Consider the following 17,221-nt stretch of genomic DNA (forward strand, 5'->3'; position numbering starts at 1 on the left):
CCTCGCTGTCCCCCGGGGCAGACGCTTCATATCACTTTACTGAGCGATAATCCATTGAAATCAGATTAAGGTCTCAATGAAACCCAGTTAGCAAAGACGTGTTTGTTGCTTCGTCTTCCTGCTGAGCACGACATCGTGTTCCTCATCCTCAGCCGGTCCTCCAGATATTCCCAGAGGAATCACTGAGGCGGCTGCACCTGTCTCTATATTCAGCTGGGGAAACAAATTAGGCATTAACTAATTACATTTAAACATTTTAATAATAGATTATAATGCATTGATTAGGCTTTATAAAGCAAGTATTAACTAGTTATTCAGAATGACCAATTAGGAAATGTTTATTTGGGATTTTATGTCAACACCTTCCTAATAAATTATTATTGAATGTAAGATAATAGTAAAATTACCTGTTTTTGTCATTTTAGAGCTATATAAATCCTAATAAATCATTATTGAATGTGATATAATACAAGAAAAATATTTTTTGTCATTTTAAAGCTATATAAATCCTAATAAATCTTTATTGAATGTAAGATAATAGGAGAATTACCTGTTTTGTCCTTGTAAAACTATATAAATACTAATAAATCATTGTTCAATGTAAGATAATAGAAAAATACCAGTTTTTGTCATTTTAAAGCTATATAAATCCTTATAAATCATTATTCAATGTAAGATAATAGTAGAATTACCTTTTTTGTCATTTTAAAGCTATATAAATCCTAATAAATCTTTATTGAATGTAAGATAATAGGAGAATTACCAGTTTTGTCAATGTAAAACTATATAAATACTAATAAATCATTGTTCAATGTAAGATAATAGAAAAATTACCTGTTTTTGTCATTTTAAAGCTATATAAATCCTAATAAATCATTATTAAATGTGAGATAATACAAATAATACCAGTTTTGTCATTTTAAAGCAATAGAAATATAGAAAAATCTTAATTACTTACTTTGCTGCATACTTTAATATCACACATATGACCATATATTACTTGTTTCAAGATCTGGTTTCAGGTTTGGTTTATGAATCATTTATCAGCCCAAACAGACTCCTTATTTTTAGACATTTATTTTTTAAATATGTGATTTTTAGGAGACGTCCAAAGAAACTGATGGTTTATGATAATTCACACAATTTAATTTATGGCTGTGACAAAGTGCACACTTTGTGGCGAGTAATTAAGAGTTTAAATGCACGTCGTTAAGGAACAACTGGTGTCTGAAAATCTATTTTTACTTCTTTATGTGGAGACAAGCAGCAACTGAGCTGGAAACAATTTTTCTTTTGCACTTAAAGTCTAATTTAAGAATTAATTTTTCTTTAAAAAAAAAAAAATCAATGCATCCTGTAAAAATGCCCCGTTTAGATCATATGAGCATTTTTCTGTGATCCCATGAAGCATGTTGGTGAGTTTAACCCAGCAGCCTTTGGTTCTTGTTCTAATTCTGGGTCTTTTCTCCTCCTCCTCCTCCTCCTCCTCTTCCTGCCCGTTAACAGCTCTCCATCTCCCCCCCGTCCCCCGAGACGAGCCCTTCGCTCCATCGACCAGCCGCGGTGCTTGGCTGCTGAAATATTTATGCGTGTTTGGAAAGAGGAGGAAGACGCTAGCTGTTGCACAGATTACCGTCCAAGTCGTTCTCCGGCGTCTGGGCGGTGTACCAGTCGCTGGAGGGCCCGGTTCCGTTAACCGTCATGGCCGCCACCTGGAAGCTGTACTGGCTGCCCTTCTCCAGACCTGGACCAGAGAACAGAGAAGAAGAACCGAGACGCTGGGGTGATTCTGAACAAACGGTGGGAAACATTTCTGGGCTGAGAGGAACATTTGTCTCATTTTCTAGTAAAACTAAAACCCGGGTTAGAAACGTTCCGGGATCTAAAAGGTCCGTTTGTCATAAAATGAGCAGCTTTACGTGGAACAAACACCAGAACCAGACGAAGTTCTCCAGAACAGGAGGAAAGAGTTCTAAACCCGACCCGACTCTGACGTCACATCTGAGGTCCGGTTTGGTTCTGGAGGATTCAGATACAACTGCTGACCTGAAAGATGCTGGCTGGTTGGTTATCGGCTAGTTAGGGCAGTTAGATTAATTAGTTAGGTGGTTTGTTGGGTTGACTGGTTTGCTAACGGGTCGCCGGGTTGAGCGGTCATTTGGACAGTGGAACAGTTTAGGTAGCTGGTTAGTTGGATTGGTCAGTCGGTTGGGTTGGCTAGTTGTTTAGTTGGTCAGTCAGATGGGCTAGTAGTTTAGTCGGTTTGGTCAGTTAAATGGGTTAGTCAGTTGTTTAGTCAGTTCCTTTGGTTAGTTAGTTGTTTAGTCAGTCGGCCAGTCAGATGGGTTAGTTGTTGAGTTGGTCAGTCAGATGGGTTAGTTAGTTGTTTAGTCAGTCCCTTTGGTTAGTTAGTTGTTTAGTTGGTCTGTCAGTCAGATGCGTTAGTCAGTTGTTTAATCAGTCACCTTGGTTAGTTAGTTGTTTAGTCAGTCGGCCAGTCAGATGGGTTAGTTGTTTAGTTGGTCAGTCAGATGGGTTAGTTAGTTGTTTAGTTGGTCAGTCAGATGGGTTAGTTAGTTGTTTAGTCAGTCCCTTTGGTTAGTTAGTTGTTTAGTTGGTCTGTCAGTCAGATGGGTTAGTCAGTTGTTTAGTCAGTCACCTTGGTTAGTTGTTTAGTCAGTCGGCCAGTCAGATGGGTTAGTTGTTTAGTTGGTCAGTCAGATGGGTTAGTTAGTTGTTTAGTTGGTCAGTCAGATGGGTTAGTTAGTTGTTTAGTCAGTCCCTTTGGTTAGTTAGTTGTTTAGTTGGTCTGTCAGTCAGATGGGTTAGTTAGTTGTTTAGTCGGTCAGTCAGATGGGTTAGTTAGTTGTTTAGTCAGTCAGTCAGATGGGTTGGTCAGGTTCTATGGTTAGTTTTACTGGTTGGTAAGTTAGTCGGTTGTGTTTCTTTGTGTGTTGCTTGGTTGGTTAGTTGGTTGGTTGGATGGTTGGTTGGTTGGTTGGTTGGTTGGTTGGTTGGTTGGTTGGTTGGTTGGTTGGTTGGTTTATTTATCCTGGTAGGCCAGTCAGAGAGTTGGTTGGTGGGTCAGTAGGTCGGCTTTTACTTTGGTCTTGTTTGTTGGTGGTTTGGGTAAGTTGGTTGTTTAGCTGGTTGTGTTGGCTGGTTAATCAGCTCCTTGGGTTGGTTGTCCAGCCAATTTAACAATTTGGAATAAAACAAATCAACAGATTTATCTTCCAGCTTGAATAAAAATAAGACTGGCAGTAAAATAAGAGAATCAGTTTAAAAAAAAATTGTCAAACTGATTTAGATTTGTTTATTGATTCTCTTCACTAACCTGTTTCCCTTGAAATGGATTACTGTAAATCATAAAACAGGTTTAAAAAAATCTGAGATCATCTGATCAGTAATCTGGGTCCAGACGGTTTGAGGCTTATCTGGTACATTAATTTACTAAACCTGCAGTCGGCCCAAACGTTAATAATGAATCATGCGGCCTGTTCTGTGAAAAGGCCGCATGATTTTCCTCAATTTCAAGAAGAAATTGAGGAAAATTAAAAATATTTTAACTCTGAAAGTGGATCAGGATCTGACCCGGTGCCAGAACCCAAAAACCTCTCTTTATTAAAGAGAAGTTCAATACTTTGATTAAAAGCTCTTAAACTCGACTGGGATTGGATTTAACTTCCCAATGCACTGTAAATTGCACAATAAATTGGGTGCATATTCTATCATCATCTCAATACTGCATTAAAAATATATACATTGTATGTAATACTCTTCCATAAAGACGAGGTTTCTTCAGGGAGCCGGGCTCCCAGCAGACAGACAGACGGAGATAACCATCAATGAAAAAAATAATGAAACCGGAGATCAGTTTCATTCAAATCGGGCAGAGCTCAAATTGAAATAATAGCTGGTGGCAGTTTGAAAGCAGCCACACAGACACAAGCACACATTTATGCAAATGCGGGGTTTTCTGTCACAGGAGAAGAATAAAAAACACAGATACTGGAAACAAAACAGCAGAAGCATCAAGGATTTGTGTTGGTTTGCTGTCTAGATTTGAACATTTATGTCAAAATAACTGCTTAGAAAAATCAGTCTGGTTCATTTTTCTAAAGATGCTGACATTTCTATTTAATTGGTTAATCCCCAGTAAGTTTTTTTCCACACAAAAAATTAAACCCAATTAAACATCTCCTGTTGTTTAATTTGTAAGTTATAGAATAAACCTTTGATTTAGAGATGAAAAAACTGAAAATATTTAAAGTAAATTAGTTTTGAAGCTTGGAGGGGATGGACAGCGGAGGCTCACCTGTGAACAGGTACCAGAAGTTGTTGGGTTCGATGGCTTCCTGGTCTCCACGGCGACCAGTCTTCCTGTATTTGATCTTGTAAGCGGTGATGAGGCCGTTCTGGGCGCTGCGAGGCGGCGGCTGCCATGACACCTTGATGCTCTGAGGGAAAACAGAGAAACAGAAAACCGGTTCGTCATTGGGACGCTAACATCCCCATCCAGGGCCCGTTTCCTGCTCTTCAGTGGCTCTGTGGTTGCTAACGCAGTTCACTGTCAATTATAAAACTCCAAACTCAACAGTCTGGACTGTGAGAGAAACAAAGAGCAGAGGAAGGAAACCGACCAGGACGGATGCGTTGAGGACATTCCTGTCCGCTCAGCAAGGTCCTAACAGCCTCTTTCTCCAGAACATGAACATTAAAGCACTATTTTTAGTGACTTTGTATGTTTGAATTTTGAAATACCAAAAAAAAAAAGACTGGGGGCTGCACAGTGGATAGCGCTGTTGCCTTGTGGTAAGAAGGTTCTGAGTTCAAATCCAACCCTGGGTCTTCCTGCATGGAGTCTGCATGTTCTCCCTGTGCAAGCATGGGTTCTCTCCGGGTACTCCGGCTTTCTCCCACAGTCCAAAAACATGACTGTTAGGTTAATTGGCCTCTCTAAAATCTCCTTGTGCGAGGATGGCCATTTGTCCTGTCTGTCTACGTGTCGCCCTGCAATAGACTGGCGACCTGTCCAGGAGGTACCCCGCCTCTCGCCCATTGACATCTGCCCCACAAGGGATGGACGTGTTAGAAACCAATCCAACTAATCGATGGATGGAAAATAAAATACTTCAATGGGCCAAAAAACACAGAAGTCTAGAGTAGATAGTGATGCAGAACATCATAAGGAGAAAAGATTTTGGGTCATGGGTAAAGACGTCAAAAGATGGCACGCCACGAGGAAGTTCACAGGCTTCAGCCGCTGGAGCTTACGGGCTGTTACTGAGATGCTGAGGGACGCTCAGTGGAAACACCAAAGACAAGACCAAGGTTTAGCTTGGATGCAGCAAAACGACGCCACACTCCTGATGACTAGGTAACACCAGCATGGATGAAGGGAAGGCGGTAAGACAACTCATGGAGACCTCCCCTCAGCTCCGTGCAGCGAACCCTCAGCCAAACCAATCTTAGACCCTCACTGAGACACCCAGTCAGCAAGATCTACAGCCATGTTGGTTTGGATTGGTTGGGTGTAGGGGTGTGACGAGACACGTTTCAATCGAGAGAATAAAAATGAAAAGTGACTGGAGATCAGGTTAGATGTTTTTATTAATAAATGATAAATGGTTGTAGTCACTGACTGATCAGTGTGGTTGGTTTTTATTTTAATTTAAATTGGAGAAATCCCCTCTGATCCTGCAGCCCCGATAGCCTCGTGAGACCATCCTGATCTCGCGAGCTTTCAAGGTTTCACTCGCAGATCAGTCTGGCTACTCTCCGTTAAAGAAAATTTGGAGCCGTTCACCAAACGAACGTCCAATCAGCGTTGGCTTTGAGGCGGGTTGAGGTGTGACGCAACGAGATGCGCGACAGTTCAGTCTAAAGAACATGGCGGCTTCAGCCGATGAAACTAGCGTTAGCGTGGCTATCAAGCAAGTTTTATCGGAATTACAGAGTATTTCTTCACTGAAAGAAGAGCAAAACACTGCTCTGGAGGCTTTTCTCGGAGGAAAAGATGTTTTTGCTCTTCTACCGACTGGTTTCGGCAAGAGCTTGTGGTTGTGTTTTCGTCGTCGCTGTTGGTACGTCATATGCTTCGTTGATCTGATTGGTTTATTTGGCCCGTCTATCACCAACACAGGCCAATCAGCTAACCAGTATTTTCGCCCCTTTCCAAAATTACTTCAACGGAAGGTTTCCAGATGGATACGCAGAGCAAATCTATCTGGCGGAGTGAGGTTAGCTTGAACCGGTTGACTGCTGCAGGCAGCTGGATTTGGACATTAACCAATTTCTTTTCCAGTACAAACAATGTTTCCATTCTGCTTGACGTTATTTCAGGTAAACAGTAAACACAGAGTTCTGGTTTGGGCCGCCTTTCTTTGTTCACTGTAGCTGCGTTAATGTTCCCAGCTAGCGTTCTGTGATAGCAGGGAGTCTGCTCTGTTTGGGTAACAAAAATAAAAACAGTTCCCCTACAGAGCATTGCATTGCTGCACTCAGTTCCCTTATATAAACATTCTGCATGAGTTCAGGTAGAAAACAGCGCCGTGTTCACACAATCGTACCGAACTGACAGTCGTAGCGGATATTTCTCGTACGAATAAGTGGATCCTTATGCTGCGTTTACCCCGAACGTGTTTTGAGCGTCAGGGTTTCAGCGTCTGAGCGTCCGAAGCTGCAGACGTAACTCAAGGAAGCAGCTAACGGCTATTAGCATCTCCGTTGGTGTTCCCTGAAGCAGACACCAAACCTATTATCTATGATCAGTCGAGCTATCACCATCATTACAGACAGTAAATTACCTTACATAGTGGACAGCAAGGATCTCAGGTTTGTCACTATCATTTTATTTTGGATCTATAGTTATATATGTGTAAACTTTATGCTCTCAAAGGCCAAAATAGTGAAACATTCGTGAAATTATAACATGTATAATAGTAGTGCAACAGTAAGACAGTATAATTACATTAATAATTGAATAATCTCTTTTAAACCCTGAGTTTTGGCTCTCAAATGCCAAAATAGTGCAACTTTCATGAACTTATATAACATGTATAATACTAGTGGGGAGAGAGAAGGCTGCGTTCAAGTGACATACAAACATCAAAATGGTATCGGTGCCTATTTGTTAGGACTCGCCGATACCGATACCACCATTTTAGTGCTGGATCAGGACCCCGTTAGATACTGGTATTGGTACAACACTAATATATATATATATATATTTATAGTATAAACATATAGTTATATATGTTTATATTTATATTATTTTGTGTGGAATATTGTATATATATATATATATATATATATATATATATATATATATATATATATATATATATATATATATATATATATATATATGTTTGTATATCTGAATATCTGGAGCATGTAACGAAAGTAATTTCCCTCTGGGATTATTAAAGTATCTCTGATTCTGAGGTAAGTTATCCAAACTTAAAACACAGTAAATATTTCCCTGCATTTGATGAAAAGACCAGGGAAGCTCCTCCCAACACGCGTCTGACCAGTCTGTCCACGCTTCGCTCAAGTGTCCAAGTTGAGGCGCTGGACGCCTTTGTGCCGAAATCGCGTTTACACCCCAAGTTAATTGGTTGGTTGGATTGGTTAGTTTATTCTGTCGGTTATGTCTGGACAGGTTAGTTGGTCTACTGGTTTGGCAGGCGGATTAGTTGGATTGGTCTGTTGGGTAGTCGGTTGGGTTTGGATGATTTATTATGCATCTATCTCTCTTTTTGTTCACGGTTGTTCGAAATAAACTTTCATTCATTCATATTGCAACTGATTGGTTGAACCGTGCAGCGCGAGAGGAATTCAGCCAAGTACACGATCAAACCTGCAGGACGGCTGATCGAACCATCAATCCTTCCTTTGGAAGACGACCAACGAGGTCAGAACAGCTCAGGAGATCTCCTACGAATAAAAGTCATGATCCGACACCATGGAGGGGCTATCAGATGACGAGTTTCTGTTTTCATGGTGATGTAAAACCAGCCTGTAAATCTGATCTGTGGTCAGCGGAGATGCCCGCTGAGATTCCTCTGCCTTTCTGCTGCTCGTCTGGATTCCTTGTCTGCTGCACCTCCATCTGTATGCATACGAGTGCATCCGAGTGTGTTTGTGTGCGAGCTGGGCTGTGTGTTGAATGAATTTTAATTGCTTTATTTGCATGTTAACAACCCACCTCTGCCACACACACAAACACGGGCTGCAGCAGATGTTGGCTCGCCCTCCTGTGCGCCCTGCTCTGCGAGGCAGCTGCCATCAACCGTTCAGCACTCAGAGCGACCCGGTGTGTGTTCGCTGGGCTGAACACTAATCAATGAACATTAATGAATCAGAAAAGTAATTCTGTTTTCTCTCTTGATCTGATCCAGTCATAAGTTTAGCTGCTTGTTGCGTCTCTACTCCAACAGTCTGCGATGAACAGAACCGCTGAAAATGACAGCTTACTTCTTGCTCCTGTTTCTCATTCAGTTTGTGTTTCGGTTCGGATTATGTTCCTTCCATCAGGGACAGAACCGGGCTTTCTTTGGACATGGGGGGCCCAGATTTGGACTCTTAATGTGTCTGAGTCAGTCTTAGATTGTAATTATAGTTGCAGATGTTTTCCTTACAGGTCGAGAATCCTTTGATTCACTTTTGTCGGCATCTAACGTTGCTGTAGATTTCTGTTCTGTTTAGGCGTCGGGCCCAATGTTCGGTTCTGATTGCCTTTGTTTCAGTCTCTGTGCAGCTGGCATCCTTAATATGAAGAAAGGAGGACTGTGCATCCAGCCTGAATCTTCCTGGCCTTTGGTCACCTAACTATTTGCAGCAGGACTTTTGGTACTTTTATTATTGGACTCCTCCAGGACTGCCCGTCTTTTGGTGAGACGGGATCTTCAGATGATCCAACAAGGAGAATGTCTGGTTTCGTCTTTGCTTATTGGCACATCCTGTGGTTGTCTTGGTGTCCTCAAGTATCCACCGGTAAAGCCCTGCCCCCCCCACCCACCCCCCACCCCTCAGTTTGCTAGTTTATCATACCTGGACTCACCTGCTTCCCTCCCTTCCATCGTGGATCTCACCTCAGCACCCAGACTCTGGTTGATCTTACAGTCGGGATGAAGCTTTGACTCAGAGACGCCTTATATCGTATAGTACCTATAAATCCCCGTCTACTTTTAAGACTAATCTTAAAACTTTCCTTTTTGACAAAGCTTATAACTAGAGTGGCTCATGTTACTCTGAGCTACCTTTATAGTTTTACTGCTATAGGCTTAGGCTACTGGAGGATATCAGGATCTAATTTTCTCACTCTATTGAGTTCTACTGTTCTTCAATTATACATTACGTGTTGTCATTTCTGCTTTAACTTTCTGTTCTCTCTCTTTTATCTTCATAGTAGGTACACCTGGTCTGGCGTTCTGTTAACTGTGACATCATCCAGAGAAGACGGCTCACCCGCTACTACCATCTAATGTAGAACAGATTACTAGATCAATGTGTGCTTCTGTGCTTTTTTGTCTCTCTTGTTGTGTCTCTGCTCTGTCTTCTGTAACACCAGTCGGTCGAGGCAGATGACCGTTCATACTGAGCCTGGTTCTGATGGAGGTTTTCCTTCCCGTTAATGGGGAGTTTTTCTTCCCACTGTCGCTTCATGCTTGCTCAGTATGAGAAATTGCTGCAAAGCCATGTACAATGCAGATGGCTCTTCCTGTGGCTCTACGGTTCCCCAGGAGTGAATGCTGCTTGTCGGGACTTTGATGCAATCAACTGGTTTCCTTATATAGGACATTTTTGACCAATCTGTATAATCTGACCCAATCTGTATAATATGATTGAACTTGACTTTGTAAAGTGCCTTGAGATGACATGTTTCATGAATTGGCGCTATATAAATAAAATTGAATTGAATTATATATCGGGGTATTGTTTTTGGTCCATATCGCCCAGCCCCTGTTTGAAGCAGACCCAATAAAATTAAACCCCTCCAAGAATAATGTCTTGGTTCTGGACTCGGGAAGTGGTGGAACTCATCCCCTGACATCTCTGCTTCAACCAAAGGAATTCAAGTATCTTCTTGTCTTCTTCATAAGTGAAGCTTATGAAGCTAAACATATCTACGATCTAACTTTTACATAGAATCATGAGATATGGATCATGACCAAAGCACGGTTGGGTGACCAGGTCCGGATAAGGTGAGGACCTCCATCTTCCAGAGGTCGGAGTAGAGCTAATGTTCCTCCTTATCAAACGGTGTCTGGTCAAGAACTTCGGAGGGTTTAGAGACCTGTCCAGTGAAAGGAGACCCAGGAGCTTACCCAGAGCATGAAGGAAGGATCAAGGAGCTACTTGGACTCTACCAAGATGGGCTTGAGAGGTTGGTTAAAGGTGCATAGCGCAGGTTTTTGGAGAAGACTGCCCCCCTCTGGTGACACGTTGAAATGACAGCGGTGTTGTGCACGTCAATGGGAGGAGAGCATGAGCATCTGCCGCTGCGACTGCGCGGGTCTTTTGTTTAGAGGCGGGACATCTTCTGAGGTAAGAAAGTTATAAATACCGAAGTTCTCTCGCTAATGCATCGATTACGGGGGAGAATCCACAAAGTAGCAGGTAAACGACAATAGAGGACATGAATAGAGGATAACTTGTTTTACACGTCGTCAATTGTGAGGGCATGTATGGGAAAGAAAATAAACATTTAACTCTTAAACTTGCAGAATGCTCCTTTAAAGGAATGTTTGGGTTTATCACCTTGATCTGAGGAGACAATGGATGTACGGGTGAAGAAAGGACATTTCAAAAATAATGAACACTATTTCTGAGAGACCATGTGAGGAAATGATCATGAAGCAGCGTTATATTTACAGCACCATGTTCTGAAACCTGTTATTTTTCACCTGCCAAAGAATCAGAGGCTGGTTCTTCTTGTTTCCATGGCAAAAGTTTCATTCCCCAGCATCGTCCGAGGCAACCCTCTGACCGTGACACGTCCTGAGCATTCATGGTGTCACGCTGGTGGTCTCATACTTCACTGCGGTGTGTGTGCCTCCACCTCTGTCAGCGGCGGCTTTAAAGATTCAGCCGGTGTTACAGCGATGGCAGCCACAGAGGAATTCATTAACATTTAGCAGCACCTGTTCCCTCTGCTACTCCTCATCCTGCTAATTGATTACAGCAGAGCTGATTAGCAGAGGAGAGGCTCGGAGCTGAAATAAAGCACGGCTCGGCCAAAATTCCTCCGTACACCCTCCTCCTCTTCCTCCTCCTCCTCCGGTTGAGTGCGACCACGTGCTTCATCACCTAATTAGCCACTTTGACAGCACATCGTTCTCTGTGGGGTCTCCATGGAAATGCTACAGAAGTAAAATTCATGTTCTAACAACTCCCACAAAGACCCGAGGAGGTTAACCATCCATGAAGGACGCCGACTGAGCCAAAAAAACTCATTTCTGTGCAGACAAATACCCCAGTTTGGGCTCAACTTCGGTTACACAACCCCCCGCCTCCACCTGAACCAGCAGTAGCATCAATATGTGAATTTAACTATCAATAAGTGCGGAGAAGACGCTGTCAAAATACTGCCAAAATGATCGACTTATACTCATAAAAACTCAATAAGGAGAGAAAAAACACAATTAATTGCTGAATTTACATGTTTTTCTTTGCCTGAAACCTTTAGACACGTTTCAAAACATTGTTTTGCATGGAAATAAGATGGATTTTTTTTTTATTATTGTATATAAATGTTTGAGGATCAAGTACTTTAAAGGTGCATAGCCACGTTATTTGACTTTTTTAAATTTATACATCAGTAGCTCACTCTGGTTGCAAAGAAAGTTTTTATGAAAGAATATCACATCCTGCTGGCATATTAGTTGTTATGTTGGTGTTTTGGGCTTTGTTTTTGCTCAATTTGTTAGTAAATAAAGCCTTTCATGTTTATTTTTAATAACAGAGGAAGTGCAACACTGTGCATGTGCAGCAGGGCTTAAAACAAGGAAGCGGCTAACGGCTATTAGCATCTCCCAGCAAAGAAAGGTGCAAGATCCAGTGGAAAAAAACGCAAAAAAAACAACAACATATGATTCCAAGAGGGAAAAGCCTGTAAAGTCTCTGGGAATCCAGTCTGAACGTTGGTGTTCACTGAAGCGGACGCTAAACCTGCCGAGGCTCAAATGTGACACAGAGTTGACTGACGTGAGTAAATATTCTGATATGAGGCTCTTAGAGTTGCTGTAGATCATTTTATTTAACTAATAATGTTGGTCTTCATCACGCTGAGCTGCTGCTTTACTGCGAGGCATTGCAGAGAGTCAGGCTCAGTCTGGCTTTATTTATAATTAATTTATTAATTAAGCAAACTGGCATTATGACAGCTCTGTGATACTGCCACTAGATGGCACCACATCTGTTTATGTCTGCTAATCACACGCGGTGCTGGAGCTATTTTTATCCACAAAAAAGATAATTTAAACATTATCAGGATGGAGGCTTGGTGAATATAACCTTAATTTATCATGATCAAACGGTATTTGCTCTTTTTTTTCCTCGAGGTCTACTGAGGACGTCATCTGTTCACTGACTAAAGCTCGTTTTCAACACTGTTCAGTTAAATAGGGGCTGAACCACTCAGCACTGGAGTCCCACAAGTCTGTGTTTTGAGCCCAATGATGTTCACCCTTCACAGCTGCTACTTCCTCACAGCCCGTACTGCAGCATAGAGTCGCTCCAATAGGTATGTGGTCCAACAACAGTAGGATGGCCTAGGCTGAGAAGGTTTGGGTGATCTATTAAGGTCCTATAACTTCCCAAAACTGCTGCTGATAGCATTCTGACCATGTGCATTACATCAGGAGTACTGTTAATCTGTGCCGTGGCGTCCTTCAAGGATGCTCCAGAAAACTGCAATATTCTGTGGCTCTGTCTCCCGTATATGAGGACATTATGAAAACCGGCGATGGCTGCTTGTTTTCTTTGGAGGTAACCACTGTTAATACCAGAAGACAATGATTTCAGCACATCTGCCCCTCTCTCATGGCCATTTAGCTTTAGATTGATTTAATATTCAACCGGAGCCCTTCACAGCTTCACCTGAGCTGTCGTCAAACATTATTTAAGATGCAAAAGCTCAAAAACTGAAGCTGTAAAGTTTATGTCTCTGCGGAACCTTGTGCAGGGTGAGCGATTAAGAGGTGAGGTTACGTGTAATTCAAAACAATATAACCGCATTATTTATTTAGCCACGTTCATCCCATTGAGATAAACTATGTTGTCGACAAAAGAGACCTGGCCAAGAAGGCAGCAGCACAGCTACGTTAGTAATAAAAATAAAGAAATGCAATGCACATTAAAAAGGTTGGTCGTATAAAAGACTGCCGTGATTTCGACACAGCTTTAAAATGAATATAATATATAATAACATGCAGCTGTTTTGTATTCAGCTGCTGTCTGACACGGTGGAGCAGCGAGGGGCAAGCGGAGCCGTGGCCTCATCCAGCGCCTTCAAACAGGCCCAGAACCTCCCTGGCTTTTAATTTTCCCTCCGAGGACACGAGCAAAATGCAGAGAGGTCTGCAGAAAGTGGATGAATAAAAACACTCATAATAACCGACAGAAAGAGGATGATCACCGTGAGGAGGAATATTTTACAAAACTGTTTTTTATTTAATACTAATGGGGATCCACCTAATTTAATAAAATAAATTGTTAAAAGAAAAAGAAAATACAGATACTTACAGATTCTCTCCCATCAGTGCATTAAGAAATCCTTAAGCGAAAGAACTTTTTGGCATTTTGATCAGAATCCAGGTTTTTCAGACCAAATGGCCTTGGGTTAAATCTTACTGACAAACCTCCCTTTATCAGTAAGATTATTGAAAAAGCTGTATTTCAACAATTAAACACCTTTTTAACAACGACCAGCCGCTTTCTTCACCACAGTACAGAGACGGCTCTTATCAAGGTGTTTAATGACATCCATATAAATACAGATTGTGGAAGAACCACAATGCTGGTTCTGTTGGACCATAGTGCAGCATTTGATACTGTTGATCTCTCCATTATGTTAGAACGCCTGGAGAACTGGGTTGGCCTCTCTGCTACAGCTCTCCACTGGTTTAAATCCTACTTGAAGGACTTTTAGAGTCAGCAGGTAACTTTACATCCCAGACGACAAAGATTACATGTGGGGTTCCCCAAGGGTCCATTCTGGGTTCCTCCTCTTCAATATCTACATGCTCCCTCTAGCTCAGATCATAAAAACAACACCAGCTACCATAACTATGCAGACGACACACAGCTCTACATCACCATGTCACCAGGAGACTATGAACCAGTTCAGGCAAAATTTTCTTTAATTGAATAAAAACAAAAATGAACTCCAATAGAGGAGCTGATCAAAAGTTTAATTAAATTGTATTTAAATAGCTCCAATAAACATCACGTCATCTCAAGGCTCTTTCCAAAGTCAGACTCCATCAGATCCTCCAGGTTGGTCAGAAAGTTTCCTCTCTAAGGAAACCCAGCAGGTTGCATCAAGTCTCTCCAAGCAGCATTCACTCCTCCAGTCGTCTGCATTTACCATCTAACATAGAAAGTACTCCTGGGTCAATGTGAGCTTCTGTGCTTTCTGTGCCTCTGCTCTGTCTTCTCTAACATAGAAAGTACTCCTGGGTCAATGTGAGCTTCTGTGCTTTCTGTGTCTCTGCTCTGTCTTCTCTAACATAGAAAGTACTCCTGGGTCAATGTGAGCTTCTGTGCTTTCTGTGTCTCTGCTCTGTCTTCTCTAAGCCCCAGTGGGTGGAGGCAGATGAGCGTTCACACTGAGCCTGGTTCTGGTTCTGCTGGAGGTTCTCCTCCCTGTTAAAGGGGAGTTTTCCTCTCCACTGTCGCTCCATGCATGCTGTTAGTGCACAGCTTGAGCTGCTGCAGCACTGATCAGGCCTGAAATCTGGGAGCAGTGATGGACTCAGACCTGAACCTCCATCTAAAGCAGCATTTAGTTCCTATGCTCCATTGATCTGGAACAAACTCCCAGAAAACTGTAAAAGTGCAGAAATTCATTTAAATCAAGAATAAAAACACATTTGTTTAGAGTTGCCTTTAAATGTTATAGTTTGTACTCCTACTTGTTGCTGTTCTAATGCAATGCATTTTCCTCTGTTTTTTGTTTTTTTGTTCATGTACGGCACTTTGAATCGTCTTGTTACTGAAATGTGCTTCGTAAATAAACTTGTCTTGCCATCTTATGATTAATTTATCTGGAGGCAGCAGGAATATTTAATGTGCAACGGACTAAAAGAGTTTAATTTGTTCTAAAGATGAGTTTATTAGCTGAATCTCTACACATAATTCTGACACATAGGCCAATACTGACAAGAGTAATTTACCGATTGATAACCATGTTTCAAATAAATAGTTTAATAATAGTTCTTTAAACATTATTAATTCAAATGATTAATCAATTATCTGTTTTTCTTATTTAAGATGTACATATTATATGACTTATGGATAGTATAATACAAATACATTGGAAAGTACAGATGACTATGCATATTTAATTATCTAATAGGAACTTTACTTTATGGGACATAAGAACATAATTACACACTTTTTTTAGATATGTAATTAAAATATATTCAATTTTAGGTAATAAACAATTAGCAAAAAGATTATTTTTGATTTATATCAAAACATAAGCATTGAAAATATCCAAAGGATAGGAGAGGTAAGTAAATAACAGATAAAACAGTTAGAAACAGATTTTTAACTATGTGTTACTAGTAATTGATTAAGAGGTAACTAAACTAAGAGTGAATTAATAGATGATATGAAATAAGTAAATATGAATAATTATTTAACTCCTAAGAGAGCATTTTATTCAATAACAGAAATATGTAGTAAATAATTACCAAATTTACTATACCGTATTATTTAGCACATCATATTACTAGTAATTAATAACTAAATAAAAATAACTGATGAATAGATGATATAAATGAATATAAATAAACTTATTGCCTGTTGGGTATGAAACTAAAAGCAATTCACTTCAAATAAAGTGTGTAATCAACCCCAAAGTAAAGAGAAGTATTTAATAAGTACTTAACAGGTAAATATCAAGTAATCAAGTAACATGCTGTGTGGAATAAGTAGATAAAAGGAAATAAATAATATATGTTAATAAGTTGAAATGACTAATGGCTACTTATTAACGTAAGTAAGAATATTATTTAGAGAGTACTTAACTACCTGTTTTACTGTAAATGTATGTAAGCTAGTAGAAATAAATAAGGAATAAGTAGGTTATTAAGTAATAAACGTTTTATCTATATATCTCAGCTTCTACTTTGATGGGAGGAGAAATTATTTTCTGAATGTGAGCAAAAGCAGAAAATATCAGAAATATAAAACAGAGATAAGCTTCATAAATCGCCTCATCTCGTCCCGCTGTTCTTCACAGCAGACCCAAGAACTGAACCCCCCCTCCCGCCACCACCACCACTGGCATGGAGCATCTTATTTCTGAGTACAGCGGCTGGTATTGTATTTGCAGCCGCACTCCAAGTCTTTGTGCAAATATAAAATAAAATGTTAAAAAAAAAAAAAAAATCGATGGACTAAAAACACTTTGAAGGAAAAAAAAAAAACAACTAAACTTTGAACAGCCGGCAGAATTAATTCAGCAGGTTCCTCCTGATTCTTATATGCGGAGCAGCTGGGTCAGGGCTGCATGCTGAACGCCTCGGTCTCACACACACACACACACACACACACACACACACACACACACACACACACACACACACACACACACACACACACACAATGTGATTGGTGCTTCCATCCAGAGGACAAGAACAAACAATCACAGATTGAATTCAGGGAGTGTTTACCCACCTGGTTCTGTGTGTGTGTGTGTGTGTGTGTGTGTGTGTGTGTGTGTGTGTGTGTGTGTGTGTGTGTGTGTGTGTGTGTGTTAATGCCATCTGGGTAAAAGGACCAATCACACGGAGGCCAGAATGTCTCCATTTGCTCAGCAGCATCACATTCTGCGCCACTCGCCCGGAGAGCAAACAGCTCTCTGGCTCCTGGAATAACACATCGAACGATATTCATCGAGTTGTTTGCAGACTCACTTCAACGTACAGAACATCTGCAGGAAGATTCAGAACCGCTAATAACACGCTCGTTTCCGCTGCTGTTC

The 17,221-nt window shown here is 40.9% G+C and overlaps 1 protein-coding gene across 1 annotated transcript in view; it reads right to left on the bottom strand.

Annotated features, from left to right (window-relative positions):
- The window catches only part of dcc (DCC netrin 1 receptor), a gene marked incomplete in the record, with an annotated part of 404,255 nt that overhangs the window by 93,158 nt on the left and 293,876 nt on the right, over positions 1-17,221 (bottom strand). Inside the window, 2 exon segments of the mRNA XM_036139981.1 lie at positions 1,634-1,744; positions 4,319-4,460. Of these exon segments, the coding sequence (XP_035995874.1) occupies positions 1,634-1,744; positions 4,319-4,460 (253 nt within the window).

This window comes from Fundulus heteroclitus, chromosome 8 (assembly GCF_011125445.2).
Source record: "Fundulus heteroclitus isolate FHET01 chromosome 8, MU-UCD_Fhet_4.1, whole genome shotgun sequence".
NCBI lineage: Eukaryota > Metazoa > Chordata > Actinopteri > Cyprinodontiformes > Fundulidae > Fundulus > Fundulus heteroclitus.